Source organism: Barbus barbus, assembly GCF_936440315.1.
Source record: "Barbus barbus genome assembly, chromosome: 45".
NCBI classification, from domain to species: domain Eukaryota; kingdom Metazoa; phylum Chordata; class Actinopteri; order Cypriniformes; family Cyprinidae; genus Barbus; species Barbus barbus.
The window spans coordinates 20,167,178-20,188,179 of record NC_136723.1 but is presented as its reverse complement, the minus strand read 5'-3'; the positions used below and the strand labels follow the sequence as shown (position 1 = coordinate 20,188,179).

Here is a 21,002-nt window from a genome sequence, read left to right as displayed (position 1 = left end):
AAAATGGCATAAAAGCACAGTGTAGCGCTGTTCTAATTTTACTTCATTAAGTTTAATTTCATAACAGAATGTGTAATTTCTGTGCCAAAAAATGTGATCACAAAGATGACTGATTTCCAGTTGGTAGGATGTACAAATAGCCCCACCTCAAACTTACTTATTGATTGTGAGAGATGCCAATCTTATTTCAAGTCTGGGTAAAAAGAATTTCTGTTCCAGCCTGTAGATTGCATTTATTAAACTAAAGTAACATTGATATGTAAAGGTCACATTTATGGTTCACATCATAGTATAGTTGTCTGTGTGACAGCCCGTGCAGCCCATCCCCATCACAGCTGCGACTACAGTAGCAGGAGGGGGTGTTCCAGTTGCAACTGGCTGCCCCGCCCCTCAGAAAGCAGTAGCCACTCCTCCTCCATCCAGCCCCGCTCCGCCTACCGCGCCTGCACGGAGCGCCCGTCGTAAGCAGGCGTCTGTGGCTCAGCAGCAGCAGGTGCCCATCCAGCCCACTGCCACTCAGCCGCCTGGTGCCCCGCCTCCAGCACAGGCTGAGCCTGCAGCAGTGCCGCCCACTGTCCAGCAGCCAGCGCCTCAATCCCAAATCAGCCCAGAGAAGGCAGAGGAGAGGGTAATCACCTCCATCGTGTGCATGCTGCTCTGTCCCATTTAATTCAAAGCACTGGCCGCCTCACACTCACTAATGATGCGCCTCATCCATTGTGTTGCCTCCATCTGTCCATCCTTGGTTTATTTTGGATCGTTGTAGATGGTTTTGATTGTGTGAGGGATGTTTGCACGTTTTGGTTTATTTGCTCTGAAGATTGTCTAAAAATTGTGACAGACAATGTTTTTGTTGAAATAATTAGAATTGTATGCTTTCAGTTTTGATTTACTGAAGTGTTGTTAATTTTATGGTTTCTAGGCTTCGTTTACACCACATTCTGAAGTGTTTGTCAGTTCAGATGATGAAGTGATGAAATCCAATTTTTCAGACAGTGTAGTAAATATCCATTATATTTAGATCAGTTGACATGGAAATGACTTTAGCATCAGAAAGAAGGACAATAGAAATAATTTACTGTTTACACTACTATTTTTCCATATATTTACTATTCACTGTATACACTAAGATAAGTTTTTGTTTTTTTTAAAGAATTTTCATAGGCTCAACGTGGCAGCATGTACTTGATCAAAAAATTAGTTAGTTATATTGTGAAATATTACAGTTTAAAAGAACTGTTATCTATTTAATTATATTTTAAAACATAATTTATTCCTGTGGTGGCAAAGCTGAATTTGTAGTAGCCGTTACTTCAGTCTTCAGCATCAAATGGTCCTTCAGAACACCATTTATTATTACATATAAATAACCCCAAACTTTTGAACAGTAGTGTAGCTAATACTACATGTGAGTATAAATGTTATTTTGGAGTTTATAAAAAACTTGTTACCACAAACAACCAAGAGATTTCTGAGTCTGACAACAATTTTGTCTGAACAATTTTTTTATAGAAAAAAGGAAATGTTGGAAATTATCAGTTTTTAATATTTATTTCTTATCTGCATGCACCTTTTGGGTTTTCATGTTTTGTTTAAAATTCATGCCATTTCACTGCATCTAAATTTTATGTCCCTCTAAGTTCTCTGTATTTTAAGTGTTCTTACTTATCCTGCTGCCATTTCCTCAGCCTGCGGCCCCTGGCCTTTCCCAAACTCCTCCCTCATCCCCAAGGACGGCCCAGAAGGCGGGGCACAGACGCATTCAGAGTGATGTCACTCAAAGCGCTATGTTCGGTGTTCCAGTCAGCCAGTCCACTCAGCAGCTGCAGGCGGCCACAGCAGAGGCCAGCCTTAACAAGTCAAAGTGAGAAATCTAACATATAAATGTAGAGAGAGACACTGCTATTATACTCCCTACATAGCCAAGAAGAAATGTTTTGTCAGCTTTGAACTTACTTAAAACTATTGTCTGAGCACTTATTTCTTTATTTGGGCACAATTAGGTCAGCCAGCGCCACCCCATCCGACTCTCCCCAGTCCTCCCAGCAGAGTGTGTACCAGCCTGCCCTGCAGGATAGCACTTCTGTTCCTCAAGCTCCTGCCTCAGCCGCTAGCCTGAAAAGCCCCCCTGACCAGCCTACCTGGAATCCCTTTGGTGATGACAATTTCTCCAAACTTACAGCTGAGGACCTGCTCAACAAAGACTTCACCAAGCTAGCTGACGGTAACTTTACTTTCTCACAGACTACTGTAAATCTTATCACATCTTATCTTATCACATCACATCCATGTGTGTGTGTGTGTGTGTGTGTGTGTGTGTGTGTGGAGAGTCAAAAACAGTTTTTTACTGCATATTGTATTATGCATTGGTGGGTTGGTGAGAAATGAATTTTGCTATTGAATTATTAATGTATTAAAGTTTTTTTTTTTTTTTTTTTTTTTTTTCTGTTTGCAGAGCCTGTTGAACCTCTGATTGCTGCTACTGAGAGTCTTATTCCTGGGCTGGAAGCTGCAGAACCTGCTCCTCCATCCTCTGGTAGGTGTACCATCAGCCCTAAACTAATGTTCCACTCTTACATAAATTTGAGTGAATTGAATTCACTTAATAAATATAAATCATTGCGAATATATTGTAGATGTCCTTAATAGTGACATCACGACTCCTTTTTTGTCTGTATTTGGCCATTTTCTGTCAATCTCTTGCTTTATTTCTTACCATTACTGGCCTCCCTCACTGTATGATGGCACATGTTCAGTGCATCTGAGGTAGTCAAACTGCAAGAATCGGCAGGAGACTCGTATTAAGATGAATCAAGGCCCACCAGTTACCTCAGCATCCCTGCTGAGTCTGCCTGCTTCCTTTGTTTAAAGGGGTGGTTAACTGTTTTTTTTTTTTGTAGGCTTGATTGTGTTTATGGGATTCAGTCTAACATGTTAATGTTTTTAAAAAAACTCTGTCCCTTCTCCTATTAACGCACTGATGATTTCCTGTTTTTATGAAGCCCCTCCCTCAGAAATATGCGATGGGCTCAGATTGGTTAGCTGGCTCAGTGTGTCGTGATTCTCTAAACCGCCAGTGCGCGTCTAAATGCCACGCCCCTCAGCTCAGCGGCATGTGCTCCGGTTGTATTGTAAAAAATGACGTTGTCAATATTGCTTATCAATTTGAGCCCAATTGAGATGCAGAGGATATTAGTGACGAGTATCTCGCAGAACCTGTGCAAACACACGGCTCTTAATGGTATGTTTTTTATTTGTTGTTGTCTCTGTTGTTTTAGATATGCTGTTATTTGTAAATGCTACTGGTTCTGTTAGCTTTTAATATACTGTTTTATCCTGATTAAAGCTTTAATACAGTATGGCAACCGCACGTTTAACGCTTCTCATAGCTATGTGACCTGGCCCGTTGTTTTGGAACCTGGCACATTTCCCCCCCTTAGCTCGATTAGTTTGGGCATATGTGAACACGGCAATCGGGCTCGGATCCGCGCCAAAACAATCGGTCCGAGACCGCCTGAATGAGGTGATCTCGGCTCGATTGAAAACTAACTCTGGAGCAGTTCGGTTGTAGTGAGAAAGCAATCCGATCCAACGGACCAACGAACCAGGCTATATCACACTGCATAATGGGTAATTACGTAAGTTCCATGAAAAGCAGTTGGGTGTGCACGTCTTCGCCATTCAAAATCAAAGCGCGCCTTTTCATTATAATGCCGTCTTAATGCTCTTCGTATAGATGTTTTTTTAACAATGTAAGTTGCTTTGGATAAAAGCGTCTGCCAAATGACTAAATGTAAATGTAATGTATTATGATCTGAATGAGAGAGAGATGCAGAGCGTGTGGAGAGCAGGGAATGCGAGGAACAGGATTAAAGGGGTCATCGGATGCAAAATTCACTTTTCAAGTTGTTTGAATATAAATGTGTTAGGGATGGGTCACGATTTTCGATTTCCTTAGTCTAGCGCTAGCAGCGGGCCGTCCGTGACAAAAGGAACTCGGGCTGAAGGTAAATAAATACACACAACTACACTGAGTGCGGACCTGCCGTAAGTACAACAGCTTTCAGCCGAGATCAGCCCAAAGGGAAAAGCCGTCTGTCTGTCAGAAGTGTTTTGTAGAGTCGACTCGGCTCTGGCCCATTATCTTCTCACCAATGCCGAGACTGAGCCGACAGTGCTGCATTTCAGCCGGAATCGGCCCTAGTGTGCTTGCTATCTGGGATGTTCATGCTCATTTTTGATGTCCTAGAAGCCTTATGAGCAATTGATTTATGCTAATCGACGGACTGTTATGTTAATAAATGCCGTCATTCAGTTGTATTTTATTAACGTTTCAACACGTTACAATTATATAGCTTGAGTTAAGAGCCTATTCCCTAATGTATTAAACAGTTTGTTAACATACAGATTGAAAGCGTGAATGGTCTCTCTCGCCCCCTCTCTCTGTTTATGGGTGTGTAGTGTACTGTAGCCTATGCGTGCGGGGGAGGGGTGCGATTTTTCTAATAATAATCGAATAATACCAGGCGATTTTTGAATATTATTTTTGCCTGAAATACCCATCCCTAAAATTTGTGTTGGAAGTGTGAAATCGCAATCAACCACCCCTTTAAACTGATGCTCCAGCATTTAATGCCACCCATTTTCAGCACTTCTTGACCACTTTAGCATTTCCAATTTTCTCTTTCTCTGCTCTTATACAGCTGAAAGACCTGCTGACATTCTGGGCTTAGAACCGGGAGCTGGTTTGCTAGCTGTGCCAGGTAATGACCTCTTACCCGACCTCTATGCACCTTAGTGGTCAAAACACACTGCGGTGCACACACCACAATACCAATGCTTTGAAATGTTGTGATTCACAGTAACAGTTTTGCTACCAAAGGAAACACTAATGTACTATTTAACACTTTTTTTTTTCTTTTTTGTATGAACAATCAACCTGACATTTCTAGAAATTATTGAAAGTTTTAATAATCAATAAAAAAACAAAAACAAATTAAGAGCAAAATAACACATACACATATATAAAAAGAAACAAAATATAAATAATTACATAAATCTGCTTGTGCTTTTTCAGATATCTTTCAACATCATCAATTTAATATTCAGAAAATGGAAAATATACAAAACTAAGTAAATGTAAAAGTTACTGAAATAATTGTCATTTGATATCATACATTAATACTGGTTGAAAAGACATACCAATACATTATCAATTTCTTTTTTGTGTATTTTTAGGCATAACTTTTTGTTAACTTTTGATTTGTTGATTTTTGTCCCACTTCCTGCATTTACTGCATCAGTACTTAGATAAGCCACCCTACCTTTTAATGGTTTGTTTTTATCCTATTCATTTAGTTCAAATTCAAAATATTTTGTCATTTTAGTCAAACAACAAAGTCTAAAGCAGAACGAAATTGCGTTTTTCCAAGACCAGTGCTCTTTTTACATTGTCTTCTCAGCCTGCATTGTGCAGTGTATAATTTAGACCCATCGATAATTCTTCAGTTGCTTATTTCTGTTTGTTAAAGTTACCTTTTTCTAATCATCAGTCTGGCTTTCAAATCCTTCATTGTCCTTTCGCTTTCCTCTCAGTTTCTGTACTCCTGCATTTCTCTGTTTATTCTGGCTAACGCTGGCTATTTTCACTGGCTGACTTACAGAGAAGCTGATAGAGGGCCTGAAGTCTCCAGATATTTCTCTCATGCTGCCTGATCTGCTGTCCATGGCCGACCCTTTCGGCAGCTCCATGGATGACATTAGAGATGGTAACAGCTTTTGTTGACTCTCTCTGTGCTTTTCTTTTACAAAAGCTAAACTAAACACTGTCCTGTTCTCTGAGACGAGTAACATTTTCCACTTTTTGTTGTTTGATGCAGATCAAGCCAGTCCCAGTATTATTTGTTATAGCTTTCATTGTTGTCTTTTTGACACATGAAATTTAACTTGATTTGTAAATGTTGAGATCTTGTGAAATCAACACACAAAAGGCTGGGACAACAGGTAGAGTAGTGTAAGGCATTGCATTGGTAGAAAAACAGAGTGAATTATTGCTTGGTGATGGGTCCCAGAAATATTGTGTATATCAAAAAGATGAGGGGGCCAAATACCGAAACCTGAGGTACACCTGTTTTAGTTGATTTGACTTGCACACGCCTCCTTTCCAAGATGACTCAAAGAATCTATTTATCATGCAGGGCTCAAAGTAGCGAAAGGATGTTTTTATGATGTCCTATGTTCAGGGAATAGATGGGGCTATGCAGCAAGTCTCTGTGTTGAAGGCATCGTACAATGTCCAGCGGAATGAAACGCGAATCATTGGTTTGAATGTTATTAAAGATACCAGTGACGGTGTTTGATGTGATGAGTAATTTACAGTGCAGTATCATGTTTTTTTTTTTTTTTTTTGTGTACTTTCCCCACTCTGTCTTACTCCCAGCCAAAACGGAAGTGTGTTTGGACTCTCTGATTCCTGGCTTGGAGCCCCCTCAGGCTCAGCTGCACCCTGTGGAAGCTGAACCAGCATCATCAGCCCTGGCAGGTAAAAATATGCAGCAGAGATGAACGAGCCTCAGCCTAGCGTTTTAACACCCAGTCAAATACATAAGTGGTGGCAGAATGTTTACTTTGTGTGTAGAGATTGATTGAGACTATAACTGATTTAAAAATAAAAAAAAAATTCAGGATCCTTTTTCCCCACGTTAAGGATGCAGAATGTTGTGCTTTAAGCAGGTAGATGCAGAGATGCTCAAAGGGGTGATATGAGAATTTTCGTTCATCTTTCGTTCATATATGAATTCAATGTACAATGAAAGCACTAAAGGTGTGGTTTTAATTTTTTTTTTTTTTTTTTACAATTATTTTTACATTTTTAATAGTAATCCACACGATTGGGAATTTCACCTTTGGACGAAAGATTTACCATTTTAGATTTGGAAACAGGTTCAAGTTGGTCATGCAGACTGGCTGTGTTGCCCCAACAGAAAGTTCCTTGGTTTGAAGTAACTTCTGTCAGGACCACTATACGCTTAGCATACAGTTTGGTTTGGTGGTATGGTTCTGTTCTGGGCCAAAACTCCCTGCCCATCCATGCAGCCTGTCATGAATGAACAGGGAGAGCAGCAATAATAACGATTGATGATAATGATAGGTGTCGTATGTAGGTAGATGAGTCAGCTGATGCAAGCTTGACTCATGTGACCTTCCAGAACTAACTCTATATGCTTAATTTCTATGTGAACTGTGCTTCATGGATCACTACACAATTGACAGTGGACCTTTTTTACCTACGATATTTTGCTAATTTGACTGCATTTTAAAATTTAGAATGAAAAACTTCCCAGACCATGTTTTTGAAACCAAGTTGCAAAAGGCACTTTTGAACCTCCACAACTTTCTGACAGATGTTAAGCACATGACTATTCACATTTACACATCAGTAAGGCCTGTTTGGTGTCCAGATGGGGCAGCACAAAGTTTGTTTGACTTGACAAACCTAAAAATACAGCAAAATGTACACCAGTTTAATTTTGAGAGTTGGAAAAGAGTAGGAAATGGTCGTACCAAAAAGTCAAAATTGTTTTCACAAAAACTCATAAGATATGACCCCCCTGATTTTTATGTAGTTAGCAATTTCATGGTTTTAATGTTTTCATATGTTTCCCTGGTTCTGCTCCCCTCTGTACTGTAGACACTTTAATTGGAGAGGACTCCTTGCTGGACTGTTCTCTCCCCTCTGGCTCTGCCTCATGTCTGGATGACTTTGCGCCTGTCTCAGGAGGATCCTCCCAGAATATATCAGGTACAACAAATCACTTTTTTTTCTGCTGGCATTTATAGCTTATGTGACCTGGTGAGGCATGTAAAGAACTTTGGGATGGAACTGTAAAGTGCATTTTATTAATAATGAAAATTAATTGATATTAACATACTGTATAAACTTTCTAGACATTTGTTTAGGTTTGCTAAGAAAGTGTCAGGCAAAGAACATAATGTGATTATTTCAGTGTTGACATAATGCTAACAGTGCTGTCTTTCTCACCCATCTGTGTCTCTCCCTACCCACCCTCTTAAATCTTTTACCCATGAACTGTCATTTGCCCTCATCGCCTCTCAGCTGCAGACTCCTGTTTGATCTCAGGCTTTGAGCCTCCGAGCGCTGAGATGGCCAATGAAGATGAATTTGACCCCATACCAGTACTGGTCTCCAAAAACTCTCAAGGTGAGCTTTAGGAAGCCACATATATACATACATACATACACACACACACACACACACACACACACACACACACATATATATTATAATTATAATTTATTTTTTTTAATATACAAGGGGTCATCGGATGCAAAATTCACTTCAAGTTGTTTGAACAAAAATGTGTGTGTACACATCCATCCTATAATGATAAAAATCCAACCAGTGTTTTTTTTTTAAATCCCCTTTCTCAAATCAGGCTGTTCTGAGATTCCTGTCAGAATTACGTAGTTCTGTACAGGCCCCTCCCACGATAGTTGATTGACAAGACCCGCCCTGAATGAAATCTTACCTTAGACCCGCCCTGAGTGAGCTGTAAACAGTCCGTCCACCATTGTTTCAGCTCCGGTGCAGGGGAAGACAAGAACGTCTCAGATTGAGCGATTTGAGGTGTTCTGTTGTTGGATGTAATAATGAATAAAGCAATCATCATTTACTCCCGACATCTGAGCCGCTGAAGACGCAAAGGATTAACATTACTTTCGATTAAGGTTACTTTCGCTTTGAAGTGAATGCGCTGATCCCCGATCTGCCTAAATGCGTCTGTTCGCGCGAATCATTCGTGATCCAGCTTCATCTACAGAAGAAGTGAGTATAAATTTTTTTTTATGAATCTTTGCAAATTGCTTTTCCTAATAACGTGCTAGTTAGCCAGTTAAGTAAACCGTACCGCTCGTCACCACACGGAAGAGAAGGGCAGGGTCAGCAGAGTTCATTAGCATTTAAAGCAACATGGACTAAAAAATGGCTTGATGAAAACAGAGCTGATTTTGACAGAGTAAAGGTGGTGTTTTTTACACTACCATTGAGAAATTTTAACCAAAGTATGTTATAGACTTTTCATTAAGACCCTAAAGAATCATATCAACTTGTGGAAAATGGGCATCCGATGACCCCTTTAAGAAAGTGTAAGTGATCAATTTGCGTCTTGCTCTCATTTGAATGCCAAGCAGTTAGTTCATTATCTGTATATGAGAACTGTATATTCTTGAGCACATTCTTTGTTGGTAGTTGCAAATAAACAGAATTGAGACTAGTTATTTTGACCACTTTGCAATACTAGGTATAGGAATTGTATAGAAATTCTAGTTCCACTTTTTATTTCATTCCATTGAAGTATTGAAGTATTAGTAAGAGTGTTTAAGTATTTTAAGTATTTTGAAGCAAGCAACAGGTCCTAAGTATATTCTGAAAAAATATTATACAAAATCTTTATGCGTTTAATACAGTTTATTGAAAAAAGTTGAATGTACGTCTACTCTATCTCTACATTGCCAGTCTGTATTTTTTTCAGATTTAGGCCTCATAATGCAGATACGTAGTAATAGTTCATTTTGAGTTTGACATAACAAAAGTACTTTGCTTGTACTTTTGTAGCAAGTCATTCTTTGTCAAATCAGTCTGGCATAAGGAAGTGTTTTTGTGTTCTTTTTAATATTTTGCGGTATTCAGACAAGCCAGTGTTATGTTAGTTTCATATACAGTTATAGTATTTATTAATATGAGCTCTCTAAGTTTTTTGAATTAGCTTTTTATTCAGTTTTTTTTTTTCATTTTAATATTGGTAATTAAAAAAAGTTTTTATTTTAGTATTTAAACTAATTATTTTAATTTAGTTGTCAAGGCAGCATGTTTAGTTTAAAAAAGAAAAGCTATTTTTATCTCTTTATTTAATTTCAGTTTTTAAGAGTTTTCATTAACAATAACGACACTGAGACGAGCTTATGTTTTCTGTCCCAACTTATAGATTCAGTAGTGGTGGAGGAAACACTGAGGTTTTCCTAAAAATTGATCAAATTAATCTGATATTTTACATGTTTTGTGAGGTCTTTAACTGAATCAAATATCATCTATAATTCCTTCATAATTTATTTGAAAGAAATCCCCAAATTTTTGAATCCCAACCCTTTCCATGTTCTCTCGTAACAGTCTCTCTTGACTTTTTGTGAACGTTCACTTACCGTTGTGTCTCTCTCTCTCTCTCTCTCTCTCTCTCTCTCTCTCTCTCTCTCTCTCTCTCTCTCTCTCTCTCTCTCTCTCTCTCTCTCTCTCTTCTACTGTCCCCTTCCTCGGCCTCTCCTTGTCTTAATTTGGCTGTTCTCCCTTTCCTCCACCCCTAACCTTCCTGTCCATCTGGCCTCTTTTAGGAGGTCACTCTCGCAGTAACAGTGGCAGCTCTGAGTCCAGCCTGCCCAACCTGGCCCGTTCCCTGCTGCTGGTGGACCAGCTCATCGACCTCTAGACCGTACAGATAATTCCTGCAGTGCTGAAGATGACGCCAACCGCTGTAGTCTTCTGCCTTTACCCATTAATCCCTCCTGCTTTCCTTTGTCCTATCCTCCACCCACACCCTCTTTCATCATCCATTTCCCTCTTTAATCGGTTTTTCATCATTCCGTCGCTTCAGTTTCTTCCTCTTCATCACATCTTGCGTTTTATTTCTTTCCCTGCCACTGTTGTCCATCAGTTGTTGTCGTCGTCATCACCATCATCGCTCATTTGATTTGACATACTCCGCTTTCCTCCCCTGCACCATGACGTTTATCTCCCTGATGAGTTTGTTCAGCTTGTTTCTTACTTGAGTCTTTAAGTCTGGTGCGACCTTTTTCTACAGGCTCAAAATCCAGTTTACTCTGGCATCCATATCTGTGCTTCCTTTGGACACGAATATATGACCGTTACACATTTCATCTGCCTCGCAGTCAAGAGTGCACAATCGTTCTTCTCTTCGGTCGTTAGCGGTGTCTTCAGTGGCACTCAGTAAGCTCGTCTCGAGATTAAACACACATGGGTTTAGACTCATGCAGCTGGCTCCTTCCAGACCAAAATTAAAGTACAAAGTGAACCAAATGCTTACAGACAGGAGTGTTTTCGCTGGATATTTACAGACCAGCAGGTAGACAAGCACAGCTTGTGAGAATATATCTTCGCCCAGACTGACCACAGGGTACGAACGGATCCTAATATTTCACGTAGAGTGATTTTAAAACCGACTAGAAGCTCCTCGTTGCCATCAGTGGTACTTGTTCGCCATCTCACGACCTCCATACCATCATTTCTCTGTTGTTTCTTTGTAAATAGCTCTATTGATGTTGTACGTTGGCTCGACGCAATGTAAATTGTTGTATATCTGCAGTATCTGACTCTCCCGCCCTCAAAAGTGATTCGTTCCTCCTGTGTATAAAGCATCTGGTCCAAATATCCAGCAATTCCTTCGGATATCCCCATCTTACCCCATAGTATACATTATGAGATAATTTAAAAGAAATATTTCATATACGGTTAAGATTATGTGAATATGAATAGAGTGATAGAGAATGAATGTATGAATCGAGTATCCATATATAAATGCAGATATGTGTATATGAAACCTATTTAAGAGAAAACTTTATCTCTTTGTTCTGTGTGTTGAGACGTATTTGTGAATGTAAATTGTCGGTTTCATCTTCTAACGGCCAGATCGTTATTGCTGAACAAAGTCAGTAAAGAAAAGAGGACAATCTTGAAGCATCCTGACACGGTATGACGGCATTCGTGAGCAAATCAGTTTTCATTGCCTTTTATTCTCCGATGTATATCGTCGACAAAAACAGGCTGTAGTCTTGAGGGAAATGCTCTACGGTCCTCAACGCTGTACGCATACAATTCATCCTCGAATCTACTGCCCGATGCCATGCTTTCTTGCACAGTTCTCGTGAATCAGACGCATATCGAAGCATGGCAGTGTTTATCAATATGAAGTTAAGACATGTCTGTGGCCAATCTTCATATCAGTACTGTACGTATGTGTTTGCGTGTATGAGTGGATGGTGAGGTAAATAAGTAGCTAGTCTTAGTCGTTGAAAGTTGTGAGGTCGTTCTGTCTTTGACATGGTTTATCTGCTTCGTTCGGACAGCTGGACCCGCAGCAGGCACCTCTGTTTCAAGAACAGGTTATCTTTTCATTCACTGAGGGTCATTAGACTGCTCAAATTAAGAGCGTGGAAAATGCTCGCTTTAATGCTGTACGATGTTAGCAGAATCCCAATCAGTGACGCGCTATAAACTGAAAGTTCTTTAATCAGATCAGAAAAAAACCCCAAAAACATCAGCTTTTTGACATTGCTGAATCTGTAAATGGCATTGAAATGAGTTGGGCATCAGCAGTAGGGCTGGGCGGCCCCGTAGAGATTTCTCATACTGCTTACATCACTTTAGATATGTTTGCACAGTTATGAAATATTAACGACTTTTCCCATGCTGTCAAATTTGACTTTTTTTTTTTTTCTATTTATGGATGATTTTTATTATCATTTTTTTTTTTACAGTAAGTTTTTTTTTGTTTAACCTTGTTACATAATATTAAGTTTATTTTTCCATTTGATACCTGATATACCCCAAACTTTTGAACTATATATAAATAAAATTTTAGGGCCAATAAACATCTCTTAGGCTCACCAAGGTTGCATTTATTTGATTAGAAATACAGTAAAATCTGAAATATTGTGAAATTATAGATTTAATTTAATATATTATAAAGTGCCATTTATTCCTGTGATGGCAGCTGAATTTTCTGCATTATTATTCCAATCTTCAGTGTTGATCATTGGGAAATCATTCTAATATGCAGATTTGCTTCTCAATAAAAAATTATTTATTATTAATATTTATTATTGTCAATATTGAAATAATTATACTCTGGAAAGAAGAGCATTTATTTGAAATAGTAATAGTCTTAGTCTTTAACATAATTTAATACATCCTTACTGAAGAAAAGTGTTATATATATATATATATATATATATATATATATATGTATATATATATATATATATGTATATATATATATACACACACACACACACACACACACACACACATCAAAAATTAATACATCCTTGCTGAACAAATGTGTATGTGTGTATATATATATATATATATATATATATATATATATATATATATATATATATATATACACACACACACACACACACACACACACACACATTTTTGATTTCCAACTAATCAATATACTGTAACATACACACAAATGTGTGAGAGAATATTTTAGTTATACCGCCCACCCTAAAGTTCTGTAATTAAAAAAACAAAACAACAACAGTATTACAAAAAATAATGAACTTCAAGCTCATGTTGTCATAAAAGCTTTGGATGTTTTACTAGGCGTATTGTTAGTTTGGAGGCATTGGTGAAAAACTGCAGAACTGCACTGTACGTCAGGAAAAGAGATGCTGCTGGGGCTCCATTACTGATATTTGTTGTTGGCAGTGTCGACTATGAGATCGTTCTATATCCTCTGTACAGCCGTTCGCAGACTCTCATGTTAACCTATGCAATTCTAATGCTTCATCTTGTAGTTCTCAATAGAGGTCTTTGCCCCGCGGGTAGTGTTTGACTTGTGGTGTTGTGCAAAAATCAAAGATTCCTTTTATGTGCTGTTTTTGTTCAGAGAAAAACCATATTTATGACCATGTTTATCCCCAGAGTTGGAACCTCATTGGTCTCTGTAGCAAACACCCTCAGCCCAGTGTTAGAACAGTGATGGGTTCATGTGCACCTTCTATTTTTGTGAAAACCAATAAACAAAGAAAGGGGTGTTAAATAAACATGTAAATGTGAATGTAAATTGTGCCGGTGTTAATTATTTGTATGTTGAAACAGCACTCTCAGCAGCAGAGTTGACACAGCAGCATTATTTCTGTTTATTATTTTTGTTCATTTTGTTCATTATTTATATTCATTTAATATTTATTATTTTAAATTAATAATAATAATAATGTAATCCAATATATGAATCTTGTTGTTATTATTTTTATTAGAATTTCTGTAGTAGTAGTAATAAGATACACATTTTATATAAAATTACATATTTTAAAAATTATTTATTTAATTATATTTTTTTATTTTATTTTAAAATATATTTAAAATGTCAATATTGTATAATGATTTATACAATTTAATTGTATTCAAACAGTATTTTAGACTTAAAGAGCTGGTTCACCCAAAAATGAAAATTCTGTCATTAATTACTCTCATGTTGTTCCATGTCCAAGACCGCCGTTCATCTTCGGAACACAAATTAAGATATTCTTGATGCATCCCGAGAGCTCTCTGACCCTCCCATAGCATCAAAAAATATCTTAATTTGTGTTCTGAAGATGAACGGCGGTCCTACGGGTTTGGAACGACATGAGGGTGAGTAATTAGTGACAGAATTTTCATTTTTGGCTAAACTAACTCTTTAAGTAATGAAATGTTTGTGTCACTGTTCAACAAAAGAGAAAATTGGGGGAATTAAAGAAAATAAAACTATTATAAACTGTATAAACTATATTTGACATTTATTGTGAAAAACAAATGCAATCGTCATCTTCATATTTTGTTAAACCATTTTAAACAGTTTACATATTTTTTAACGTCTTTATAAATCAAAACATATTTATCATCTTTTTTTAATTCGCATGTTGATACTCGGGCCACGCACAGCCTTGTCTTCTCCAGGTAAGATTCCCTCGTTCATGTGGAGGCCGTTGTCGGTCTCACTCATCTCTTTCTCTTCTTCCTTTGTCGTTTGATCACTATTTTTCTGGGAGAATCAACATAGACTGAATGTTCATAAAATGTATTTGTTTCCACCTGAGACCTAAATGTGTGTTTACTGATTGGAAATCATGATACGGTGCCAATTTAATAGAACAGCCAAGGATATTTCAAAATAGCATTTAGATGGAAGAAATGGACTGGCAGACAGAAGCCCAGGTGGCTCAAGTTAATCATTTTTGAATCTTGAGGAATCATGAAACCACAAAACATCTTTTAAGGACATCTGGGGTCTTTTTTTTTTAAATAATTAGTTCTACTTGTTGCAGCATCCAGGCCTGATTTAGACCTTTTAAGTATTAATCTTATGTATGTTGTTCTTATTATTTTTATTCATCTTAAGTCATAAACCAAACACAATTCTCTTCCAAAAAAAAAAGTTTCACAAACCAGTGCAGCCAAACTTGCCTGGATGCTTGTAGAAAATTTGCCGTTTTGGAGATTTTATGGAGTTTCAAAATGGCATTGACTTTAAAGGAGCACTTAAAGCAAGGGAGTTCATCAATAAATTAGAGCTTTGGAGCAAAAACTAACTAATTTGCTGTTGTGCTTCAGGCCGTGCAGTTCCTGCTGGCATTGCATAACACAAAAATAGCCTTCTTCAAAAGTGCGATTATCTACACTTGAACAAGCCGTTTCTGCTGCTTCTGTGTGTTAATGACCACTTTTGTCATTTTGACTCCACATTTGAAATACTTAACATGCTGAAGAAACGGTAAATGTGGGTTGACGTTAATATTCGAATTGTTGGGACGTCTGTAGATTATTTTTGAATAGCTTGGTTGGACTGGTGATGGATGTTTTTTTTTAAAATGATTGTAATTTTAACAGTAAAAGACTAATGCTACATAAAAAAACCTGTTGGTTAATGTTCCCTTATTCTATATGGTGAAAACTGTAGTGGACCTAATTTAATGTAATTTTACAGTTAAAAAATTTACTGAAAATTTTAAAAAAGGTCCATCATTTTCACATTTTATGTCCTTTTTAATACTGGACATAAAATTTTAAATTTAAAAAAAAATTAAATTTAAAGTTTTATTTTCCTTATGTACAATAAGTTTTATGTTGTATCTTGCGTTGTTAAATTAATGTTGCTAAAATAATGTATTTTAAATGTTGTGTGTTACCATGATGGTGTTTTGTATTTTTGTATACGACGCTTGTACACTTTCTATATATTAGTATTCACCTCAACTTGTGGAAAAGCTACTTGTGGTCAACTTTGAATCATCATGTGGATTTCTCATTACCACCTGTGTTTTTAAGGTGATTGTCAGTATATTACAAAGATAAAAACAGTTTCAACATGAAGATAAAGTCTTTGTTCTAAAATGGCTTTTATTATAAATGTACGTCCACTCTGCAAGTTGAGGGGATTGGTTACATGTTTGCGACTGTAGGAAACGGGCTGTTTCAAACTGAATTTTTGAGACCAACTTTGGTACACTGCAGTTTTAAGGAGAAATGCTTCGCAGTGGTGTTAAATTATGAATTTGCACTTCTTTAAGCATATTAAAGACCTTAGGTAGACATGTAACCAACATTTAAAAATGTAATCTCCACAGGGAGTCTTCAATTTGTTTTAACTTGTTTGCTTATTCTCTTTTGCAGATGATCTACCTAACATCAACGGCTACGTTTCTTCATCAGGAGCCAGTAACATCCAGAGCTCAGAGGTTCCTGCAAAAGAAGACGAGGTTCTGCATGTGTGCAGTGGCTCAAAGCTTCTGCTGCTAGACTCCAAACTCCTCAACACTACGTCTCTCAAACTCTCGCCATCGTCCTCCCCTGACATCTTCTCAAATGCTCCATTCGCTGGGTGTGGACATGACGGTAGGGACATCTTCACCGGCGCGCCATTTCCCCAACTTCAGCGAGCCCATCCGCAGCCTGACGTCTTCCTCCAGGCTCCGTTCTGCAGGAGGAACGATCTGTCTGAGCTACAACATGTAATGAGGTGCTCGAATGGCAAGGAGCCAATCCTACCCCATGCACCGGTGCACAGTCAAATCCGGTTTCCGCATTGCACCGGGGCTCCAATGCCCCAGCAGCCCATTGCCGCACACCGCGTGGTCTCCAGTGTGGGCCAGCAGGCGGCCGTGAGCTCCGTCCCTGTCGGCCCACTTCATTCCTGGACGGTAGGTGTTCGAGCAGTGATGGATCCATTCCTGGCAGCCCCATTCCAACCTCGGGACCCATTGGGAAAGCCTTAATGTTTGAGAAAGTCACGAGCACACCGTCCTGTCACCCCAGTGCTTGGTAGTATCTGTGGAGGAAGCAAATCTGGCGTAGTCTATCATGAGACGATTACCTCAGTCCTCGTGATGCTTTCTGGCATCACCGCAGCACTTTAGCTCAGCTTCACTATAATGTTCTTCCTCTGTGCATCGCTCCACCAGACATTTAGAGAGGGATTTCATCTTTTGATTATGATATGTATTCATCCATTTATTTTCTTAACAGTTTGAGCTTTTTTTATATTATACAAAGTAAAAATGTTCTTTCTTTTACATTGAGTCCAGTATTAAAAAGGACATAAAATGTGAAAATGATGGACCTTTGTTACACTGTTTACTAGTGTTTTTGTCTAAGGGAGTGGCTGAGTGGAACAATTCAACGTTTTTTAGACTTTTTGAAGTACTAACTACCTTTTTGAGTCTAAAAGTTGGAAGAATATCCAGAAACTGATGGCAGAATTGTGTTGAGGCCTTATGACAGGTACAAATGGCTGGAGAATCACGTTTCTTTGCTGTTCTTGTCCTTTTCTTGAACCCAAGGTACTGTAGGTGCTCCTAAGCTGGGCTGGAATAGATTGTAAGTAACTGTCTAATGAGGTGAAACCATTGAAGCACTTTTACAATCCTTAATCGTGCTGTATATTCACTGTATATTCCTACATGATAAATCATGTGTGCTAAAATGCCTTGTCTTTGTTCTTTCATTGCTTGCATGTGAATTACAGTCTGATTGTGTATTATTTATTTTGTCTATCCATCTCAGTTCTGTATTTTAGATATAATTATTTCAAAAGCATTTATTAGCATGTTGCATTTGGGGAGCAACAACATCAAGAGATACGGATACGTCCACAAAAAAAAGTTATAACAGGCCTTAAAGGGATGGTTCACGCAAAAATAAGCAGCTCTTTTTATTATCTGTACTTGACTCGAAAGCTGTGATGAATTCACATTTGATCTGTCATTGATGAATCTCAGGACATATGGAGTGTTGGCCTTAAACGCTGAGTCATGAAGCAGTGCTGAGGTATTGAAATAACAGCCAATGTGCTTCAAAGATTGCTGGCAGATTCCACTGCTGTTAAAAAACCTCTTATGCTCTGCACATGTTTGGAAGTTGTGTGTAGGGGATTCTGCAACAGAATGGCAGCATGAGCCTCCTACAGACCACTTTCATATATTCACCGTCACCTTAAATTGATCACTTTATTCAGTTCTTGAAAACAGAAGCAACAAAACACGTGAAGTTGCTTTTGATGCTAGAAGTCTTCAAAATGCCTGCTCTATGCATTTCAAGGCAAAACGGCAGTGTATTCTCTGATTTATGTGAATCCACGAGTCTCCAATATCTTTTTGTCCATGTGTTCGTATGCTTCTGCAAAAAGACAAGAATACAAAACAATAATCCTTTTACTTGGCTCTCTTCTGTCTGAAGAAGTGCATTGAGATTCATCAAACTGCATTAGCTTGATTTCAGCCCTCTGAATACCCACTGTTGATTTGTAATGAAAAACTTTGACCAACCTTGACTTCAGGTTGTATGTAGATATTTGATTTTATATACACTTTCTTTTTCATCTCTTGTGACACGTAACACTTTTAATCGCTTCTCAGTTCTTTTTGTGGCCAGTTTCCTTGTGAATGTCTGCACACAAGCACAGAATGGAATTTTCCACCCTGCTTATTCGTGTTTCACAACCAGTGCTTTGTCTCGCTTTTAGTAGCTCTATCTGTCATGGTCTAACGGCAAAAAGAAAAAATGGTTGTTGCAATTTATAGCTGTGATCCTTCGATAAACAAAAGCTGATCATCAATAATAATAATAATCAGTACAATTAAAAATATTTTCACAAGCTAAAATTAAAACGTAGTGTTTAACATTTTCATTAGATTTTAATGTTGCTGTTAACAATTTATTTATATTTTAAATTGGATTTTTATTTTTAGGTTTCATTTTATTTTCGTTTCATCTTTTTAATTGTTCTGTTTATCCTCTCTATTTTTAGTAATTGTAGTTCAGTAGTGTAGTTTTTTTAATTACATTTTTCATCTATTTTGTCACATTTTAGTTAATTTTTTTATTTTTTTTAATAAACTAACACGTGTTGCTAAGGTGTTCTGAGTGTCTTTAGGATGTTGCTATGTTAGGATGCGTGGTTGGTTTTTAGTGTCTTGCTATGTTTTGAGTGTTTTTAGCCTGTTTGCTATGTTAAATTATGAATAGTATTAAGCTTGTTGCATGTTTCTGAGATGATTTTAGTGTGTTTCTATGCTTTTTCTAAAGTGTTCTGTGTTTTTAGACTGTTTGCTATTTGAGTGTTATTCATAGTTACATTGAATAATTAATATTGTTAATAGTTTGCTAAATTAAGACCAGGTTTGATAAGGTGTTCTGAGCAGAGGTGGGTAGAGTACCCAAAAACTGTACTCAAGTAAAAGTAAAAGTACTTCTAGAAATATTTACTCAAGTAAAAGTAATAGTCTGAATAGTTACTTGAGTAAGAGTAAAAAAGTATCGGATAAAAAAACTACTCAAGTAGTTAGTTACTAGTTACTTTGGATCATATAGGTACTGAATATAGTCTATTTTTATTTAGATATATAGATTACATTTATGTAATGTGTATGTGTATACACACACACACACTGCCGTTCAATATATATATATATATATATATATATATATATATATATATTAATGTAATTTATTTCAGTGATGCAAATCAGAATTTTCATCAGCCTTTACCACAGTCTTCAGAGTCACATAATCCTTCAGAAATCATGTTGATTTATTATCAGTGCTGCTCTTTTTTGCTTTCTATTCATCAAAGAATACTGAACAAAATGTCACAGGTTCCAAAAAATATTACGCAGCAAAACTGTTTCCAACACTGGTAATAAATCAATATATTATAATGATTTCTGAAGGATCATATGACTCCGAAAACTGGAGTAACAGCTGATGAAAATTCTGATTTGCATCACTGAATTAAATTATATCTTAAAGTAAATTGATTATGTATTATCCTATAACCTCTGACACTGAAACCTCTGAAAACGCCTCACATGACAGCTCTGAACATAACGAAACAAATGCATATTGACGGATCTTCTGGTCTGCAAAATGTAAACAAATGTAGCCTATATTTTTGCAAGCGTAAATATTGTAAAAATATGAATATTAATTGTGTCTAGAACAGGCCGCGCGCCGCTGCGCAGAGCTAACTTGGGATTCGCGGGTGTTCATTTCATACTCTGTGACAGCTTATTTAATGTATAAATTATACATTGTATTTAATGTAAGGTACATGTACAACAAACTGGTAATGTCATAGTGGTATCGTGGCCTATAGGCCTAACGTTACCTGTGGAACAGTAGACAGCACACGCGGTGTTCATCTAATAAAAGATCTTCATATAGCTCTAAGCAAACAAGCCTTTGCAGATTTGCTTTCAACTGACTGTAGATCCAAAGCCACGTCTTCAGCGCTCTTGATGTTTTTAAACTTTCTGTTATCTGAGTGAGAACCGCTTCAGAGACTCAGCGCGTGCGGCAGGGAACTGAACGAATCATTCAAACTGATTCGCGAACCGATTCACTGGTTTGCCAACTGGTTTGATAAAGCCTTTAAACAGAATCGACTCAAAAGAATGAATCATTCGCGAATGGGCATCGTTCATTGCCCAGAGAAAAGTAGACGGCACGTTTGGAATAAACTGAAGCATTTTTAACTTGTATTGCATTAAGATACAGTAACGAGAGGAGAGTCGCCCACAGTAACGAAGTAAAAGTTCCGTTTTTTCTCTAAAAACATACTTGAGTAAGAGTAAAAGTACCCATTTTAAAATATACTCTAAAAGTATTAGTTACCCAAAAAATATACTCAAGTAAATGTAACGAA

At 37.5% G+C, this 21,002-nt stretch overlaps 1 protein-coding gene across 7 annotated transcripts in view; it reads left to right on the top strand.

The window, feature by feature from the left end:
• LOC306864268 (AP2-associated protein kinase 1-like) overlaps positions 1–17,779 on the top strand; it is a 39,555-nt gene extending 21,776 nt beyond the window's left edge. For 2 of the 7 annotated variants that reach the window (XM_079408176.1, XM_079408178.1), the window contains exons 12-21: positions 311–628; positions 1,689–1,864; positions 2,004–2,224; positions 2,456–2,536; positions 4,704–4,763; positions 5,664–5,768; positions 6,440–6,541; positions 7,691–7,801; positions 8,117–8,221; positions 16,475–17,779. In XM_079408176.1, the coding sequence (XP_079264302.1) occupies positions 311–628; positions 1,689–1,864; positions 2,004–2,224; positions 2,456–2,536; positions 4,704–4,763; positions 5,664–5,768; positions 6,440–6,541; positions 7,691–7,801; positions 8,117–8,221; positions 16,475–17,076 (1,881 nt within the window). In that variant the 3' untranslated portion in view covers positions 17,077–17,779. Of the gene's footprint in view, positions 1–310; positions 629–1,688; positions 1,865–2,003; positions 2,225–2,455; positions 2,537–4,703; positions 4,764–5,663; positions 5,769–6,439; positions 6,542–7,690; positions 7,802–8,116; positions 8,222–10,404; positions 10,520–16,474 lie in introns of those variants that run through there. The other 5 variants (XM_079408179.1, XM_079408181.1, XM_079408182.1 and 2 more) reach the window with 4 other exon arrangements.
• Positions 17,780–21,002: the final 3,223 nt, after the last annotated feature.